General features: G+C 41.8%; 1 protein-coding gene across 3 annotated transcripts in view; it reads left to right on the forward strand.

Annotated features, from left to right (window-relative positions):
* Positions 1–4197: 4197 nt before the first annotated feature.
* Positions 4198–21038, forward strand: part of FAM13A (family with sequence similarity 13 member A) — a 129950-nt gene continuing 113109 nt past the window's right edge. For 2 of the 3 annotated variants that reach the window (XM_063422065.1, XM_063422066.1), the window contains exons 1-4: positions 4198–4809; positions 7342–7531; positions 10216–10425; positions 18749–18929. In XM_063422065.1, the coding sequence (XP_063278135.1) occupies positions 4528–4809; positions 7342–7531; positions 10216–10425; positions 18749–18929 (863 nt within the window). In that variant the 5' untranslated portion in view covers positions 4198–4527. The remainder of the gene's footprint in view (positions 4810–7341; positions 7532–10215; positions 10426–18748; positions 18930–21038) is intronic. The other variant, XM_063422064.1, reaches the window with a different exon arrangement.

The raw sequence follows: 21038 nt of genomic DNA on the forward strand, positions 1-21038 counted from the left end.
AAAATACCTGTGTGTCACTAAGTAGAGATTAGTGAGCTAATGATTAGTCAGGTAATAGCTGGCTATTGATTTAGTCAGTTAAATCAATTCTATAAGCTACTTTATTTTATGTTTTCAACTTCAAGAGTCATCAAATACCTACAAATGTTCTGTCCCATGTGGCCAAGGGAAGAAATCCAGGCTAAAATGTGGCCAGGGAAGGGCCTGCAGGTCTGCAGGTGTGATGTTTAGCTGGCAGTGGTGGCAGCTTGGCTGAAATGATTAACAGGCTTCATTTCATAACATAACAATGGGCAGCCGCTGAAAGGTTTTGGTAGAAAATATTATGTCATATACATATCTCTTTTCAGTATGTTGGTGTAATGAAGCCTCCCATTCCTTCTGAGCTAAAGACAAGTGTTCAACATACTCAGCCCTTCATTTAGTCAGCATTTACTCAGTCTTGCACACCTAAAGGGAGGATAAAAGGGACCTGAGCCCACAAAATCCCATTTTTCTTCATCCATGTTATGAGGTGATACAACCTTCCATCACCAACTTGGGACCAGTGATATCTTTGTGAATAGCTCTAGTCACTCTTCCCCGCACCCAACACTATTTAAAAATGTAGATACCGTACATTTTTATTGTTGACCTACAATAAAAAGTAATTTACTTATAAATCCTCCTTTTCTATTTATCACCACTGATTCCTTTTGCAGTACTATTTGTGATGATTCATTATTCAGAGTATTGGACATTCAGAGGAGTCACTTGTAATGAGTGCCTCCAACAAACGCTGTCTTTTCTAAAGAAAATTTTGTATAAAGTGGGATGTCATAAATAACAATATAATACTGTGCAGCAGAACAATGTTATTCAGGCTTGGTGAAACTGCAAATCGTGTTTCAAGAACAACGATTTGTTTTCTTACTTTAGAATTACAACTGTCTAATCAGATTTCTCCTTCTTCTACATCCTCCCCTGCCTTGCAGGGTGAAGACATTAAAAATTCAACCTGCAATTTTATAGGGTTTCTATTGGAAGAGAGTCACACAATAGATCCCTGTCCCATCTTTCACTAACAGAGCTCTCAAAAATGCTGGGTTTAATGTTCTGTCCTCTGTGTGCTGCCTAGTGGATTTCATGGGTTTTTTTCATTTCAACAGCCCAATGAAGGGAAAATGAGATAGTTTCTAGTCCCTTTCACTTTCTGGTTTCCATGCAAAGTGCAAGACAGCCATGTATTTGTTCACAAAAGCAACACTACCACCACCACCACCACCACTTATTAATACTAGTTTTAGATATTAAAAATGCTTAATTCATTTACAAGAACAACATCCTGAGGAAAGTCATCCTTATTTTGACTCCAAAACCTTCGCACAGATGTCTTGATTGAAGTGAATCACCTGCTTTTAATTGCACGTCCTCTTTTCTTTTTTTCTCTAAGAAAAGGTGTCTTGTTATTGCTTTTTGGATGAGAAGCATTTAGTTACTCAATGACAGAAAAATCTCTCAGCCAGATCATAGAATGCCCTGGGTTGAAAGAGACCTCAAGGATCCCATAATTTCAACACCTCTGCTATGGGCAGTGACACCTTCCACTGACCAGATTGCTCAGAGGTCCATCCAACCTGGCCTCAAACACTTCCAGGAATAGAGCATCCACAACTTCTCTGAGCAACCTGTTTCAGCATCTCAACACCCTCACAGTAAAGAGTTTTTCCAAATAGCTAGTCTAAACTTACTCTCTTTCATGTGTTGGTCTGGCAATTTCCAGCTGCTTCTGGATTATTGTTTTGCTTCTTGCTCTCACCTGTAGCTGCCAGGTCTTACTCACTAGAGTATGTCCCATGTTGAGTTGGGCTGACTTTCCATGAGTGCTTTGGAAGGTCACAGCAAGTGTCCTGCAGCTGGCTACTTGGGCTAGCCAGGAGGGAACACAGTAATGGTCAAGGATGCTAGAGCTGGCAATAATAATTTATTCCACAGCAGCCTGTTTTTATGTGGGCTCTTATGAAAAGGGTGTTGAATTCTGCTGTCTCTGTGGAAATGATGAATAATAATCAGGTTAAAGCAATATATTGCATCATTCACAGAAGAGGTGCGAGGCAGTTCCTTTGAACTTCTAACACTACCCCAGCTGTTCTTCCCCTCTGGGAATGTTGTTTCAACATCTGAGGTTAAATGGCTTATTTGTAAACAAGTGGAAGGGACAAAATTTTTTTTTCCTTTTTTGATTCATTGCTTGATTAGCCTGTTCTTTGCAATGCTTTTACATTTGCATTTAGCAGTATGTGGAAGTAGAGAGAAGATAATGGAGGGGTCTATCTCAGCCAGTGAATTTATTCTGTTGGCTGCCCTGAAACAAGAGGCAAGTTAAAAAGCCATTGTGCTACTCTTACACAAATATAACAATGTAGTTGAGAACTACAGGAAACAACTGGGTGACCTAAGGTAAGTGGGCATGATTATGTCAAAAGCCAGCCATACACAGCTTGTAGGTCTCACTGACTTTTCACCAGTCTTTCACAATAAATTTGCTCTGATTTGAGCTCTCATGGCTCTAGACATATTCTATAAGTTGCATAAATATTCATCTTGCAGTTGCTCTGTCCATGCAGTGTTACATTCCTCAAGAGTAGAAAAGGGAAGAGACAGTTGTTTGATGCAACATCTTAGCCACAAAACATGAAATAGCATAATGGGAGCTATATACTGAGGTGTGTATTTTTGTTGTTGGTTTTGCGGAATTTTCTGCTTCCCCACAATAGGCATGACTGCTTCTGATTTTTTGTTTTCTAAGGATTTTCTGAATTTTTTGTACAAAAATAGTGAAGGTTTCCTGAGTAATGTGCAATGTAGAGTCAAACACCACAGCATCTTGGCTAATTTCTGTGGCACCAGAAGTACATACTGCTGTTCCCCATCCATCACACCTTTTTTTTGAACAGTCGCTCTGAACAGTGGTGCTTCAGCACAGGGAGGAGAAGATCAGCATATATAGAAGCATGTGGGAAGGGTGAAAGGTACAGGAAGGAATCCATTTAATTCTAGGCTGGGGTTAAGAAAAGTTCAGGTGAACCTTTCTCTGCCCTGCACAGGGATTGTTGGCCCTGTGTAAAATCAGGAGGGGATAAAGGCAATTGTGGTAGTTTCAGTCTGGGTTTGATTCTTCTGACACACAGGAAACACGTATGCTGGCCTTCAGCTCTCTCAAGACTTTAAGCCAGTACCAACAGGTCTTTATCAACCCAGAGAAAAGTTACCTGTCATAGCCCCAACTGCTCCAGTGGCTTGACAGAAAGTGTGACTTTCTAGGCTCTCATAAACAACTGCTAAAGCTTGATTTCTGGTCTTGCTTTTTATAGAATGAGCACGTACCTGCTACCTCCCAACATGTATTATGAAACCCTTAATGCCATAGCTGCTCTTCACTGCTGTGGGTTCATGTCCGAACTCTTCACCCCCATTGCAGTCTCCAAGGAGCTGCAGATTCTCATCATTCCCTCTCTGGATTACAGTTTGAAGCACATCGCTGGTTTTCTCAGTGAAGCTGCAATTTGGACTAAGAAGAAAATGGCCATGTGTGATTCATGTGAAAAGTAAGTTAGAGGCTTACAGTAAAGAGGAGGACAGAGGAGGGAGGATGTTATATCAATTCACTTTGAGAGTCCTCAAGTGAAATTAAAACATCAATGCTAAGTCTAACTTTTGTAACCTTACCAACTGGGAAAGTTGTAATTTCAGGTTAGAGTGGCTTAGAGAGGAAAACAGAAACCGAACATGAAAGAGATCACTCGTCTTTCTCTCCTTTTCTCTACTTGGCTAGACTTCTTTTTGTCCCTGTGCCAGAGTCAAGTATTTCTGAGAGGCACTTCCCGAAGACCTTCCCTCCTACCCTGATGCTAAGGTCCTGCTGAGTGGTGCTTACATCTGAGCGGATGTAGAAATGTGTGCTGTGCTTTTTCTCCCACAGAAAAAGTCAAACACCCCAACTCCCCAGTTCTGGTTTCAAGCACAATTTGAATTTCTAGGACCAACACCACTTCTGGACGGCAGTGACCGGGAGAAGGGCACTGGGGGGAAATACACTCCTCTGCCTGCCACTGCTGTGCCGTGATGGCTGGCAGTCGCTAGCTGTGTGGGGTGTCCTCCCCTCCACTTTTCGCTTTAACCTTTCTCTATTTCACCAACATATCTCTAGATGGAAAACCATAACGGGGGACAACGCTTGGCCTGCTTCACACTTTCCAGACTCAGGCCAAGCATCTTGCTCTGCGGGGCCGTGGCAGGGCCGCGGCACACAGGGGTTTGTTCGGCCCGGCTGCCCGGTCTCCAGGCCACGCCGCCCGGCTCCGTTCGCCTTCGGGCGGGCGCGGTTACGGTTCCCCCGCACTCTGCTAACGTTACTGGGCTCAGCGGCTTCGCGGCGAGACTTCCAGCGGCTCTGCCCGAGCCCGGGCTCGCACACGAGCGGAGCGGCTCCGCTCCCCGCCCGGTACTCAGCAGCAGGTCCCGGCTGCTTGGCCCGGGGCCTCGGTGATGCCCGGGGGCCGCCCGGCGCAGCCGTGGGGCCCGCGCTCCGCCCGCCACGACCCGGGGCAGCTCCGGGAGACAGACCCACCCCCGCCGAGCCCTCCCGGCCGCTCCGGCTGGAGGCAGGAGCCCGGCTCCGCTCCCCCCGCGGGCCGCGGGGCGGGCCGGGGCGGCGGGCGGCACCTCGGGGCCGGGGCTCCCGCCGGCAGGGGCCCGCCGGGAGCAGCGAGGGCGGTCGGCCGGGGCGGAGCGGCAGCCGGCATGGGGGCCGGGGCGCTGGCCGTACGCGTGAGTAGGGGCTGGCGGCGGGACGGGCGCGGGAGCGGGGCGGCGCTGCCGGGGAGCGGGGGCGGCCGGATGGCGGCCGGATCAGCCTCCTCCTGCTGCCGCCCTCCGCCGGGGACCCTCGCGGGGCCGGGGCCAGGGAGGCCGGGCCGACGGTGCACTCCTCTCTTCTTCTTTCTCTTTTTTCTTTCTCCTTCTCCCCGCTCGACAGCTGCCGCTCTTTTGGGAAAGGCAAAGGTTCGTCAAGGCGATTCCAAGCAGTTTTCTTTCAGTCCTCCCCATCTTAAAAAAAAAAAAAAAAACAAAAAAAAAAAAAAAAACAAACCAACAACAACAAAAAAAAACCCACCCAGAGAGCAACTGCGCTGCCGCGTTCCCTGCGTTAAAGTTGTTGGATGAGCTGTAAAAGTGCGTCCCTGTGGCGTATAAATAGCTTTTTTCCGAGGTCTGGGCGGCACTTTTTGGCGGCATCGTGCAGGGATGATTAAGTTGCTTTCCCAGTCTTGGAACTCAGCAGCAGTGGCATTAATACTTGGACACGTTTTCCCTGGGTAAAGTCAGATCTTCCATCTATAAGGAAACATAACACTGAACTCTTTGTTTCAGAGCTGTTTTGAGGGGATGGCTTTAATTTGATTTTGGGTAGATGTGTATTTTGGATAACCACATAATTTTTTGTTCCTAGTTAGCACAGCCTCTTCAGATCCTGAAACAAGCTCAAAAGTTTGTTCTTGTTTCTGTGGACATGGCAAATGTCTGTCGGTTTTCGTGCAGATTTAAACAGTGAGTTTCCCCAAGTAAATCTAACTCGGTGACTCAGGTCTGTTCAAACAGGCTGGAAACCTGTAACTGAGCAAGATTGTGAGGCTAATTGAAGGCCTTAATTAGAAAAGCTCCCTGAGCATCACAGCTGCTCAGAAACTGCTCAAAGGATTTTTGCTGTCTTCTGAATTTAACCTAGTCTACATGATTTTTCCCTTGTCATGTCTCTGCCTGGAATAAATACTGTTTATTATTCATTTAATCCTGAACGGGAACATGTCTTTTTAAAGAGATGTGATATTTTAATGTTAGTCAGATTTTAGTTCAAACACTGTTGCATCTACTGTTCATTGTAAATATTTATAAGATTGTCACAATAATGCAATATTGCAGTTCCGTTTCACAAATAATAAAACATACTTACGATGTTTATCTAAGCATCTTTTGTAAATGTCACACGAGTGTTGTGTAGGACCTGGGACTGTAGAGCACACATATGTTTCAAATAACTGCTTAATGGGAAAAGCACAGCCAAGTGAATGAACTGCCAGATCATTTTATATCTGAAAGGACAGTCATGCTTAATAGCAAAATAGCAGATGTTCATGTTGCTTACAGACTGCGGTAAAAATACTGTGTCTCGAAGAGACTTTAAAGGCTTGTTTAAAATAAAATAAAATATGTATGCTGTGATAAAGTCTGTCTTAACACAGTGAAATATCAAGACTTAAGCAAGAGTCTGAGCACTTTTTGGTGTTACTATACAGTATTCTCCATGTGTACAGTTTCTACTACCAGTTTGTTAATGAAACACAGTAGGAATAAGTTTGTTTCTAAGCACCATGCCAGCGGTGGGCTTCTTAAACAAAGAGACTGGACTCTGTGGTAGCAGTGGCTCCCAGTTCCTGCAGTGTGATTGCAACTGTGGTGGGTGATGCTGCTGCTCTGCCTTGAACTGTCTTCTCAAGTGTGCAGTCCTGTAGGCCAATTAAGATTTCTGCCTATTATCAGTCCCATAAGTTAATCATGTATTATTTTATTCCCCTGGGTTTTATTAACTATCCTCCCACGATTTCTCTGTCACTGCAGAACTTAGGAGAATGTTATGCATCCGGAAGAATCTATGCGATTAAAGGTTTATTGTGCAGTGGGTTTTCCACACCCCCCCCCTTGTTATGTGTGATTAGATTGCATAGTCCCTTTCTAACTTTAAAACCTCAGTAATTAAATTTCAGACTTAGAAGATGCTAACCATAACAGAAAATCTTTCATAAGGATCCATCTCACTTGACAGTGGCCAAAATGAATCCCTAGGAAACAGTATTTGGAAGAAGAGTGCAGTGAGCCTTCTCCAGAGTACTGCCCTGACAGGCATCCTGGAGACAAGCTGAGCTACTAGTGGTGTATTTGGATTGTTTGTGTTTGTCCAGTTCCTTTTGTAACCCATGGGATTTTCATGAGTTAACAACAGCAGTCTCCTGCTTATTTACTCACAGTTACTTGTTACTCTAGTAACAAGCTTGTCTGCAAAAGTCAGTTTCTCCCTTACCTTCAGACTATCTACATTCTTGTTCCTCTTCTGGTGTATTCTCCGTTCATTTTTACTTTCCTACTTCACAGAGGTTTTTTCCTGTGGATCAAATAAGTGGGGCCAAACCCTTATGCTGGAGCATAGAAGAAGCCAGTGTTGATGGATGTGCTTATTTTGTGACCACACAACCTTCTGTAGCAAATGCAACTAATGCACATTTTTTTTCCCTCTGCTCCTTTAAGCAAAGCAAGTCGGCTGTGAGATTGAAGGAGGACATGAAAAAGATAGCTGTGCTTCCACCAAACAAGCAGAGGGACACGACCTGTCCAAAGGTGTTTGGTGTGAGTCTTCTGGAGCTGCAGCAGCAGGGACTGAGCAAAAATGGAATCCCGATAGTTGTGTGGAATATAGTGGAGTACCTCACTGAGCATGGTAAGCTTAGGGGAGTCTCTTCTCCTTAGTAGCACTCTTTATGTAAGACTCTTCAGAGGGAAGAATGTGGGGGTTTTTGTGGCACAAACCATAGGCAAAGAATGTTACTGTGTGTGGTTTACCTCTTTTTTTTTTTTTTTTTTCTGCCTTGATGCTGAATTTTTACTGTGTTTATAAAGGTGAACTACAGTGTTAGGTAGTAGCACACTCATAAAGAAGTTGCTCGGTTCATAAATGGAATGCATCCCATTTGTGAAGGTTTGTGTCATATTGCAGTTACAAAACATTTGTCTTTAACTTTCTCTGTATAGAGATAGTCACAGGCACACACACACACACACACACACATATCTCATCAGAGAATATTACTGAAACGGAATACAAGTTTTTACAGGTTTTCAGATATATTCCACTTGCTATTAATCCCCTCAAGGAAGTAAGTTCAGTTCTTAGCTTCTCTTTGCATTCATTTGATGGGACTTTAGTTCCTGTTGTTAACATCCATTTCCTTGCAGAAACCTAGGGCATCACTAGTGTACAGATGTCTTGTATGGCATTTGGTCAGCAATAGAAAGGGTTTGTAGTGGTAATTTCATCTTCTAAGGAGCTGCATCTGGTTTTACCCTAAGGTTTTTCTTTCAGCTGTATAGTAACGATAATGCAATTGTAGAGGCTTAGATTCTATGACTGTATCTTGGTAGATCCTCAGAAGCTCATAGAGGCAAACATGGCTTGAAAATTAGCATGGATTAAGGTACAGTGCAAATTTAAAACATGATCCTGCCTTTACACAGCAGCATCTTGCTTGATCTACTTCAACCTGCCTGAAAAGTGACCTGCTAGGACACTAAAGAGAAAGAATGAAACGAACTTTCCATCATTTAGGGTTTAATCAAAACCAGAAACTGACAAACACTCTTAACTGCAAGTTGAGGGCTGTGCTCTGTGTTCTATAAAAAGATTGGAATCCCACACAACTGTGTCTCAAATGTGGACTAAACAAGCCAAATTTTTACTCTGCAGCAAGATTAGTTGGGCTTCTGAATGCCAAGTTGATTATCTGGTCCCAGTAAAGATGAAGGCCATTCTTTTTCTCAAAAATGCAAGCAAGATCTCAAAGATACCCTCTTATATGGAAAGTTGTTGAAATGGGTGTCTCATATCTGTGTAAGGTTTGTTTTGTGAATTAATGGTGAAGTTAACTGTGAAGGCATTTTTAACAAAGGCCCAGACACCCAGGCTGAGCTGTTGGGCAGCTACATCTTTAAACTAAGTTTGTATTAAGCTGCCTATTTCTAAATTTACAGATGAAGCCAAATTTCCCTGTGCTGTATTTAGTAGTTTCTAATTACTGTTTACAGGGTGTTCTAGCCTCTCTTTATTTTCGTAAATGAGTGAGAGAGAGGGAATGTCCTGGGGTGACATCCTAAACCACGACAGGGAAGGAAGTTTGATCTGTATGGGGGCTGTGGCTTTTGCTCACCTAGTGCTGCAAAAGCAAAAATCTTTGTTGAAATGAGGTGTTTTCTGCCCTCGAGATGGCAGCACATGAGAATGCATTTTGTTGTGAATGCAGGAATACAAACTCTGCCAGCAATATCTCATAGTAAAGTAAAATGTTTGAGTGCTTGTCCATTTCTTCCCCTTACTACAGCAGTTCGTCTTCTGGTCCAATAAAAAAAGATTATTTTTCTCTACAAACTCTGCTGCCTCAGAATTGATTTCCTGGACTGGAAACATTCTGTCAGATTGCAGTTCCTTGATGTCTAGTCTGCACTGATGAAAACAATACATATTTCAATGGTCTTGGTGTTATGCTTCTGAGGAAGAACAGGTCTATAAATGCAGTATTAGAAAGGCAGAATTTTTGCAGTGAAAGTGTTCAAGAGAAAAAATAATTTACAGAGGTTGGGTTTAGGGTCTTCCCAGAAGGTTTTGAATCTTAATAAATGCCTAGAAACTGCTGTTCATTTTAGTATGATTAGTCTGGCTTCCTCTGTTGAAGCCTCCTTTTTTGTACATCTCCTTTACCTGGTGTGGTGTGTCTGTCCTGTAGAGATCAGTATCATTTCTTTTTCATTGTGAAATACTTGGGGCTTTGTGCTGTCCAAGGTTATGTGTTCATTGAGATTTCCTACTATCATAAAGTTGCAGAACTCACTGTGGAGTTACTGCTGTACTCAGCACATACTCAGATGTTTTTGCCTCATGATGATCCCGGGTAAGAACCAGTTACCCTGGAACATGAAGCTGGAAGTAATTACATGCGAGTATGGCAGTCCTGCTCAAGGTAATGGGCTACTTCCAAAATTGAAACAACAGAAGTGTTTTGTAGAGTCCTTTGTAGAATCCTCTTCTGTTGAAGTATACCAATAGAAAATATCTCGTCTCAGTTGGTTTCTCATGGTGTGAGACAGCTCAGTGGCATTGCAGTATAGTGGGTTCTCAAAATAGTATCCCAGGCCTCAAGATCTTGTCATTAGTATTTGTTATTTATCGTAATCTAACTACCTGACTAGAGGGAGTTTATGGGGACAAAGTAATATTTTTTTTTTATATTGCAGTGTATTAATTGCCCTTGTTTGTATTACTACATGTGTGTTATTTAAAACTAGAATATCTGTTTCATCATGTCACTAGGATGTGGTGGTTCAGCTCAATCTTAAATCACTATGTAATTACAGGTATGACACAGGAAGGTCTCTTCAGGGTGAATGGCAGCATGAAACTGGTGGAGCAGCTGCGTCTGCAGTATGAGCGTGGGGAGAAGGTGGAACTCGTTAAAGATGGTGATGTGTACTCAGCAGCCAGTCTGCTGAAACTGTTTTTGAGAGAGTTGCCAGATGGAATTATCACGTCTGCCTTACATCCCAGGCTCATTCAGCTTTACCAGGGTAAGCGAAGGGTAGTGTCTTCATCCTTCAGTGCACTTTCTTTCTGGGTAACTGGTTTCTTAGTTTACTTACTTTGTTCCTCATTTACTTTGGCTTCAGCTCTTACCTGCTCCCAGACGTGCAATTCTGTTACAGAGGCAGAAAAATGTTTCTCATGTATTTGGTGAAGTCTGCACTATTTCTGGTTTTCTGATCCAGTAATGTCTGTTAATAAAAAGTGAAATGATCAGCTGGGTTTCTTTGGGTATGCTTGTAGAAAATAATTGCACAGATTAATAGATAGATTTATTTCTGTTAGGTAGGGTGGTTTCTGGCAGTTTCATTGTAATGGACCTGTAAGAAATGAGAACTTCATCAGCTTGTCAGGTGAAGATGGGCCAAAAGTATACACTGCCAAAGTTTCTGCTTCACACTAAGTAATGTGATTGTCCGTCAAAAAAAGGAACCAGTTTGCAAGCAACGCAGAGTTTATTCCCTGTCATACCATGCAACCTGGATGATTTATTTTTTTTTTATTTACACCCCCTCATCCACCTTCAAGTGGTGGACCAGTCATAGGAAGGAATACCACTTCTGCTGTGGAAAGTTGAGAAATCATTTTAAAGACAGTTTTGCAAGTTTCAGTCTAATTCATCGGTATCTGGCAATCTCTGGTGGTGGTAGGTGGAATAAGTGATGATTGGCCCGGTTCCGTGACCGTATGGGTCACTGACAGTTCATCTCTCTTGCTGCAGGCAGTCAACACTTCTTCTTTATGTTTTCTTAAGAAGTGCAAGGTGAGTAGGTAAAATTACTGGAGAATGTAGAGGAGGAACATGCTCTCTGACATGCATCCATAGTGGAAGATGGTGCAAAGCTCTCACATTCTTGTCTTGAGGTCTACCTTCCACTTTTCTTGCCTTCAGTGGAGAGAAAGTTTAGCCATTTCCAAGAGGAGTGAGAATAGTGCCATGTGTTTTCTTTATTTCTTTTGTTTTTTGAGCTGTAGAGAGTGTTGATGGTGCACTGGACAAGACCTTTGTGCTTTACCTTGAATGCAGACATTTCTACTGTAGGTTGTATGTGGACTGTGTAAAATACCTTTCCTATTTAGTAAAGTTGTCTGGGGCACAAGGATAGGGTTCAGGAAGTGTTGTGTAGGAAGGTGCTATTGTTTTAGAAAGTCCCATTTTTCTGATCATTGCTGTGCTTTCTTTGGGAAATTTTAGATTTCACCAGTTCTGACTCGTGAGCTGTGTTTAATTATGTTCTTTCTCATAAATCAAAGCTTAAATGTAAATTAATAATAAAGAAATAAGTCACACCTTTGCTGTTCCGTATATCTTCTCCCCCAAAGGTCATATTGGTGTATTGTACCAGCAACTACTGATGTCCTTTGTGAACTGTGCTGTTTGTGGGAAGGTTAATTTGTTCTGTCTCCCACAGGAAGGGCAAAATCCCCCCAGTACTTTCTAGGGAAATGAGATGGATGTCGTTACTTAGCAGATTTACTCACCAAACTTTCTTGTTTCCAAATAAAGTTACTGGTGTAACCTATGAACCCAGTTCTGCAAAAATCCATCCAACTGTAACATGTCTTGATAGCTAAGTTTGCCTGTATTTCCCAATAAGATCAAGCTTAGTGCCATTATAATTTTGATTAGGGGAAAAAAAATCTTATTTGAAAAATGCATCTTGGCTGTTGTGGGAAGGGGAAGGCTTTTGTAAAGTTTGAAGAAAACTTGAAAGGTTTTTCAAGCCCTAGAAAATACAACATAAATGAGTAGTTATGAAAGGCACTCATGATTTTCATCGTGTTCAGATTAGTTTAAGTGGTAGGTGGGCATTTGCTTGCAGTTAAATGATCAACCAACTGTGCAGGATTGCAGCAGTTATCTGTTCACTTATCAAAGTATGTGCAAGGGTATTGGTTGCAAAATGGTACCAGGAGAGTGCGTGCCTGGGTGTTCATTTTGTAAACTGCGAAGAGAGTAGGTCAAACTGTTTCTGAGTCAACAGGTTATTAAAAAATAACTTTGAATCTGGAGCCACTTTGTAACATGTCTGCAGTGAAGGCAAATACAAGCTCTGTCACAACCTCTGTATTCCCTCCTGTTAAATCTTTGCATGGGAAATGTTTTTTTAGGATTATGTTAGATTTCTTTTGGTGTATTTTTAGGGATTTTTGTCAGCATTTTTTAAGCCACCTGAGCTCTTGGCCTGAGAAGAACATAGTTACTTTACTTACTATAGAAATGGTTAGAGAGTGATTCCTTTAGTTAAAAATAGCTGGACTGAAAATTAGAAATTTTACCTGTATCTGTAACCTTTTTCAATTCCAGCTATCAAACATTTTACCAAATCAAAGAGAAATAATCTGCCCTATTATGAAAGAGAGAAGCTGTCCTGTTGCTGTTCAGGAAGTACACACAGCTGGTTTGGCATTGCTGTCTGCAGCCTGTGCAGTGTTGTGTGCAACAGAGCTCAGCATGCTGCCCTTGAATCCTAAAGAACCCTTGTTTATATAAATACTCAGCATAATGCCAAGACTATGCAGTTCCATAAAACATCATGTAGTGTATTGTGGTGTATCCTGGCATTCTCTCTGTGCCCTTGGAGAGGGACAGTGGCAGTGGGAGCTGGGAAGGGCCTCCCTCTGTAAATGATGTTGATCAGAGCTGTGTGTTGCAAGCACAGGCCAGGGACACACTGATAGTGACCTTGGTGTTGGCTGGTCTCCTCACAGTGCCTAACAAATAAAGGCTGCTCCTTACGGGGAGTTCTGGGGTAAAAAATGTGCATCACAGTCTCTTTTGTGGCTGAGGCTTCACTGCAGAGCAGAGCTGTGCCCACTTGTACAAAATGGGCTGTACTTTGAGAAACCTCAGCCAGAAATTAGCAGCTCCCTTACAGCAATCTCTGCCTGAGCTTGTTTTTCCCCTCTGGCTTTTTGTTCCTTATCTTCTATATCGTGATCACTGACTCTTAAGGCATCTGTACATAGTAGGAACCGTACGCACAGCTCTTACCCCTTTCACAGGTCACTTGCTTTCATCAAGACAAAGTGCTACTGTAAATTTCTTTTTTGTCGTTGTTTCATTCCTTCCTCCAATGGAGGTGCAGTGAAATATGAACTCTGTCTTCCTTTCTTACTCAGTCTAATTAAGTTTAAGCTATTGCATCACTCTGGCTTCTTGACATTGCTCATCCTATAGAATTTATATTTTTTCAGTGGACAGCAGCAAGATATGAGTTCTATTTCACATACCTCCTCTGCTCACAGCCTGTGATGGCTGGCATGGCTTTGTCTGGTGCCTGAGAACAGCCTTGCCTTTTTCAGGGAGAGGGATGGGAGGCAGTGAAAGGGAAGGAGCAGCTCCCTCCCGGATCAACATGTCAGTTTACAGAACACTTAGTAGCCAGCAGCTGTTTTAGTTACATGAACAAGCAGAACAAAAAATACAGCTTGTTTGGGGGGATTTTAGAGGTCAAATTTCAGTCTGAACAATGACTGTGAAAATGAATAGATAAGAGCTGATCTTTTAACCATAATAACTGCAGCAGTGCACCAAATCTGATTCATTAGATATCCGTGATTCTCCAGGCTTTTGTGATAGGATTTTAACCTTTTCCTTTGGTTTTTATTGTCATCTTTGTGTTATCAGAGCTATTTCCAAGCTAGAGAACTAACTTCTGTTTTCCATATGAAAATGACGCTCATTATGCAGTAAAGACTCTTGGAGCTGGATTTTTATGCAGATGACACTCACCAGAGTTGTAAAAGAAGTGTGCTCTTCCTCCAGTATGTTGGAATGAAGGATAAATACAGCACTGCAAAGTGCCGTAATGATCGAGTGAGGTGTCTCAAGCTGGATTGTGATGACAGCCTTCTTATGAGGAGGGCTTACAACATTTCTGCTCCTGGTGGCAACAGTGTGTGATTTTTTTCCCCTCTGGGGCAGGATCATGTCTGAAGGATGGTGTCTGGAGCAGGTTGTTTCTTGGCAGAAAGAGACTGGAGTCCCACTTCACACTGATTGCGGAGGTGGGAAGAAATGCTTTCATTCCTCCTGCAGCCTAGTGGGTGCCGGGGTACTGCAGTGCACAACCTGCTGCCTCTGTGCCAAAGATCAGCTTCCCAAGGCACATTGAGAGCTGCTGACAGATGCAAGCTTTTGTGTCTGCCCTCCAGCCTGGTAGCATGCAAGGCAGCTGGAAGCTATGCAGTGCTAGCATGACACTGAGCAGTAGCCTCTCTTCTTCACTTCACAGCCCAGATAATTGGCTAGGGCACTGTGGTAATGTGGCTTCAGTGCTCCTGGACCGGAGTTGTTTGGGGTCAGACCATTTGAGACTTGAGCAAAACAAAATCTGTACCTTTAGTGAAGTTCAGGCAGCATGAAGGAGTAACATGAACAGAGATGAACTGGGGAATTAGATTATGTCTCTAGTGTGTCAGAGACACTCAATATGTTCAGAAATAGCATGAACTATTGGATAATATGTCCTCTTATTGTGAGCTGTGGGTGTATGCTGAAATTAAATGAGACTGAAAACACCTTCACAAATGTGTCTGTACCTCCTACACTGTTGAGACTCTTGTTTCTAGTTCATTAACATTTTTGGAGAGACTGTCTGTCCTTTTAACTTGTATCTTTGACTCATTCCTCAGTAATGAGTCCCTAGTTAACCACTGAGGTGCCTGAACTGTCCTTGCTGGCTTCCATGGTCCTCTGTGTCTTATGACCTCTGGCTGTTGAGCCTAGACATGGCCTGAGGCTTCTGGTTATGTTCCTTTCCTTAGCCCAATCCCCTCTGTTTCATTCTTGGTTTCAAGCCCTTCCTGTCTGCGCATCTAGCTGGGCTTCTCTTGTAGGCCTTGGCTGAGATGCTGTCTATTGCACATAGCTTTTGGAAGGCTCCCAAAATAAAAAAAGTTGAATGTCTTTATCTGCCTTGAGAGCACCTTCCTCTTAGCCTTCATTCTTACTTTCCTCCTTTCCCCTAGGCAAAATTTTCAAAAGAACTGGATATGCTGTGCTTGAAAATCATGAATAGCGTAAACTGCTCTGGTGCTCTGATGATTTTCAGATAGTCACTACCAGCTCAGTAAACCTTAGTGACTGACTTTGAAAGAAACTGAAAGGGAGGAGGAATGCTCCAAAGAATGGCTTGTTGTCATGACTCACGACAGTTTTTTCTCTCTAATGAGTTGAAAAGCTTATATTAGAAGAAATACGTTTTGAAGTCATGGGGTAGCAGTAGTAGACTTATCCTGAAAACTGTACAAAGTGTGTGGAATACTGTGTATGCATGTCACTGTTGAAATTATAAGAGGAATTTTTAAAAATAAAGCTGAAATCCATGAAATGTCATCAGTAGAAGAATCAACAAATTACTTTTGATTTTTGGATTCTTTTGGAAGAAAAACTTGAGTTTCTTGTTCCTGAAAGACTAGATCTTTTCACTGGAGAAGGAGGAGGGAGAGCAAAACCCTGTTTTCTTTCTAAGATTTCACAAGGAGAAGGAATTTGATGGCTCAGTAAATAAGGTTTGCTGCCTCATGTTACTCAGTGTCTCTACATCCTTCAATTGCGGTAATTTCTCGTGATCTTGTGATGTGGTAGCTGTCTCTGTTCTTGAAAGTACAGAAATGAACAAAGGTTCAGCTGTGCCCAGCAATAACATTTTTGATGTTGATTCACACCTCATAAAACATCATGGTTAATGAACAGGGACATCCTACCCAGGAGATATTACTAAGGCCAAGGGCCCAATAGCTTTGTTTGTTGTCAGAGTGCAAACCTGTGTTCAGAATGTATTGTGTTGGTTAAAAGCATCTCTCTAGTTTAGAAGGGATAGAAATTCCTCCAGTAAATGAAAAAGTACCCATCAGTCTAAAGTCCCAGTGGGAGACTCAGAGAAGCAATTATCAAGGGTATTTCCTAATTAGATGACAGGGTCATGGTGATGGAAGAGGTAGATTTTTCCTGAGAGATGGCTTTGGCTTTCCTTATCATAACTGCAAGCAATTTGTAGTAGAAAATACTGTGCTAGTTGCTTTGTTATCTAAAGAAAAGTATGTTAGGAGGTGAATTTTAATGTTTTGTCTACATGAAAATTAGTTATGTTTTGTTTTCTTTTTAACATCCTGAAGAGATAGTTAGTAATCAAGTCAGAGACTGTACAGTCCACTTCGATCAGTGCAAATACAAATGCACTGAAATTCTGTATTGTTATTCCATTTAATACAGCCTTCAGAAGCCTCACAAAATTTTGCTGCAGTAATAGATCAGATTTCTTGCTGTTGCCAAACTGATTGCTAGTAGCAGTCATGATTGTTTTTTTTCTCTCTGTAACTGTAAAAAAAGGTTGTGATAAGCAAGCAAATAAGATTTTTTTTCCTCCTTTGCTTTATGCATATTTGATATTTGACTTTTCTGAAGAAGCTAATTTCTTATCTGTAGAAGAAAAGGATATAATTACTCAGTTGGTTAAAATGTTTGATCCTGTAATTTGACTGGCATTTTAAACTTTGGTCTGCTGTGATGAAAGAGTTCATACTAAGTCTGTGGTACCAAAACAGACACATAAAAGTGAATTCACCATGCATATAAAACTTAAAAAGGCTTTCTTGCCATGTACAGTATTAGGCATGTCAGGTAAGGCAGGAATCCTAAGCCTGGAAGCAGATGAAATCCCTCAAGTTTCAGTGTATGAATTAACAAATAAGTATATGAAAAACCTCATTTGTTTGCCAAACTATTTACAGGATAAATGCTGTTTTTTGACACAAAAAATGTCTGATTGTAAAACAGAAATAATATTGCAACCCAGTGGCTGATTTCTCAGGAGTCACTTTCATATATTTTATACAGACTGCTAATTTTCACAGCTAATGACTTTTGAAAGCACTCTACTCCTGAAACACTGTTCAGCCCAGCCCTGGAATATTTCTGGGAAATGAAAGGTAAAAACAAAGACAAGACTTCTGAAGTATTTGTACATACAGTAAACTGTGTTCAAAGATTTTTGTTTTCCCTTCCTTTTTTTCTCTCTAAAAAAAATGGAGCAAATGAAAAATGTTCTTTTTTTCTTGCAACACAGGTTATGGGATGTTTTCCTGCCAATCTTCTCTGCATGCTAGTAGCAGGGCATACAGCAGAGCAGCACCAGCAACCCATAAGGCTGATAAATAAAGAAGAAAGTGCTAGAAATGCACAGATGGCCTCATGCTAATGGACACTGCTTATAATTAGATCGGTGCAGAAAACCTTCAGGGCATGAAGTCTTCTGCCTGGAAAGGATGTTGCAGGGTCCTTGGGGGTTTCCATGCATATGTGAAAGTTTCAGTAACATTTCACTTTCGTGGTATTAATTTCTACTTGCAAGGACTAACCCATCCTGTTTTGGTATAAAGGGAAAGCAATACTGACTTGTTTTCAAAACTTTGCTTTTATTGACATGTAAACCCAAGATTTTGGTGGGTACAAATCAATTTTTGGAAGGTGTTTTTGGGACAGAGGAGGGAGCAAAAAATTTTGCACGTGAGTTCAATTCCAGCGGCAGGACACAATTAAGCAGAACCTGTTTGGGAGGCCAAGCTTGTGTTCACCACCTGGGTCTGTACAAACACAGCATCTGAGAAGTTCATGCATTTTTTACTTTAATACTTTGATGTGACTCCGTTCAATATGGAAAACTTTTATCCATATCTGAATTCTAGAAGACTGTACAGTATAACTGGGCTGCTCTCAAACATGAGGTCAATTTCGACTCGAAGTGTGGCAGTGCCCATAGCAGTCTGTGTACCATAAGGAAGACTCCTTCCTGAATATGTAGTAGAGTTGTCACCCACAGAAGGTATTGTAGTGCTGTTATAACACTGTATTTCAGGAGAATCTTTGTTTTACCATCCTTGATTTCTTATTTTTGAAGGTTTTCATGGGGAGGAAAATTAACGGTGGGAGGAGGGTTTGGGAAGTAGGAATGACATCCAGAAGGAGCATGGAATCTCAGGATCTGGTAGAGAGGGAGTTAAAGCAGATTTAGCTGTGCCAGGTGGGGATAAACATGCTCTAAAGCTCTTAGGTATTAGTAACTGCTCAATCTGCTCAGGAAAAAGGTTACAGCATAAAGGTAAGAATGAAATGGTGCCCTTGCTGGCCAGGGTGAGCCTCATGAGAAACATGTGCATTCCCTGAGGAAAACTGAGGAGCTGTGTGTCTCTGAGCCGGAGCAGGAGTGAATTTTAGCTCCTGCTGTTTGCTCACCCTTGTAATTAAGTTGGCAACAATGAAGAAAACCATATGCATATGTTTTTTTCTTCTCTTATTTTTCCTAGACTCTAGAAATGACTTGCAGAAGGAAAGTTATTTGAAAGAACTCCTTAAAGAGCTGCCTGATGCCCATTACTGCCTGCTGAAGTACCTGTGCCAATTCCTGATAAAGGTTGCTGAACATCACGTAGAGAACAGGATGAATCTTTGCAATCTTGCCACTGTATTTGGACCAAACTGCTTTCAGTGAGTTGGGTTTTTTACTTTTCCCTGTTTGCTGGCAAGTGGCCAGAAATGTAGGTGTCAGAAATCTAATTGGTCAGGGTGGAGGCAGTGACTGGGGCTCTGTGTTAAACTTCAGTACCAAAGCTGTTTCTGAGCCAAAAGGAAGTGGAGTTGCTCTCCCATTTCCTCTTGCTGTTTGCTAAAATGTTGATCAGTTTTGTATTACTACTTTGGTATCAGTGCAGAACTGTAACAGTGAAAGGTCTTCAGACTGTGTCAGTGCCAGGAGGCTTGTGCTCATACAGGTTTCTTCCTTTGCTATCAGTTAATATGAGAGCTTCTCTCCAGAAGGCTTGGACAAAGGATCCTTGGTGGAAAAGAGCTCCAATGCAGCACCCAGCTGCTGTATAGTTTCTAGACATGGATACTGCATACTGTCCGCATGTTTGGCCTTGTAATTTGGTGTCTGCCCTCAGATGCCAATGCTTCTGTTCTCTCTGTCTTTCTAGTGTATTCAGAAACTGCTCTGGAGCTTGTGGGGACACACTGGTCTCTTAAAACTCCTCACTGGACTTGATTGTTTTACTGGGTTCTTTCACTGGGCACAGTTCCTGGGTGCTTTGTGCTGAAGATGTGTTTTACATGCTGGTGGAGCTTGCAGCAGTAGGCAGAACCATTACTTCCAGGTGCAAGAACACTCTTGAGTGGGAAGGTTTCTGCTGAGTCACTGCTGTGTTGCAGCACAGCGTTAGCACCTTCACCTCTGCAATGAGCCCACTGGCTGGCATCCAAGACCTTGGACATAGGAGACACGTAAGCAGTTTGGTTCAGTCATCAGTCTTGAAAGATGTGTGATATCACCAAGAAGAGACAAGTGAGCTCCTCGTATCAATGTTGCATTTGTATTGATCTGTGTAAAATATTGCTCTGGACGACTACTGAGTTGTCCAGTAAAACTTAGTCTCATGAAGGAATTAATTTAATTTATCCTCCTGAGCTTCCTCTCAGAAAGAAATAGATTTCTTTAAAGGGAGAAAACAGGAATTGGGTTGCTGTAATACACAGAGACAGTTCCACATACCTAGGCTAGATGTTGCCTGTTGTCTTTTTATGGAGTATATCTTTTTCCATTAAATAGGGAGAGAATGTACAGGAATGAGACACTTAAGCTTGTCGTATGACTACACGGCTGCCTTATCTTAAGATATTGCTGGTGGATGATGAAGGTGAATTTCAGGATTAAAACATTTGCTATGTTAGAACAAAAAGATAAAGTATATTTTGAAAATAAATGTTTTCATCTCCAAAACAAAAAATGCTCAAAAGACAGTAGCATGCATGGGAATGTATGAATATGAGAATTACTGGAAGCACAATACTGCAATTTTCTGACAAGGAAAAGCAAACCAATTTTTTAAACTTGCATTCATATGGGTAGTTTGGGAATTCCTGTCTAAATGTATTAGCAGAACTCAGAACAAATAAAATAATTAGAAGATAAATAATTAGAAGAATTTGAATTCAATGGCTAAGTCACTATGACTAAGCTCCCAAGTGGCTATTAGAGTAATTTTTAGTTTACTCATCACTTCTTTCAGGAGAGTTTAAAAATTAGCTGCACATATTTTTCGATGTAGAATGCAGAGAATTGTGGTTCAGAATTGCAGTTGGCATTTCTAATATTAAACCAAAGTGTATGTGTTAAAAGCTCTATAGTTGTTGCCACCACTGTACTCCTAAGTCAACATGCAACAGATAGAAGAGTTTTTGTAAGGTACAGAGATGGAAACACCTCATTCCGTTGCAGAAGACTGGGAAAGGCAGGGTTCACTGGAGGTGAAAAACCAAAGGCTCACGTGTCTGTATAAGTGTAACCAGCCCAGCAGATGTGATACATTGAAATAAATGCCCATGTGGCAAAAAAGACATTGAAAGAAAGACTTGACACTTACCAAATGGCTAATGTGTTTTTTAAAGATCCCTAAGGTTAGAATTCGGGATGTAGATTTTTATTTAAACTAAGTTTCACCATCTGGTAATTCAGCTATGTGTTTCATCAAATCTTGATCTTTTCAGTGCAGTTCAGTCTTGTGGTCCAGACACAAAGATTGTGAGTAATAGTTCAAATAC

This window comes from Prinia subflava, chromosome Z (genome assembly GCF_021018805.1).
Source record: "Prinia subflava isolate CZ2003 ecotype Zambia chromosome Z, Cam_Psub_1.2, whole genome shotgun sequence".
NCBI lineage: Eukaryota > Metazoa > Chordata > Aves > Passeriformes > Cisticolidae > Prinia > Prinia subflava.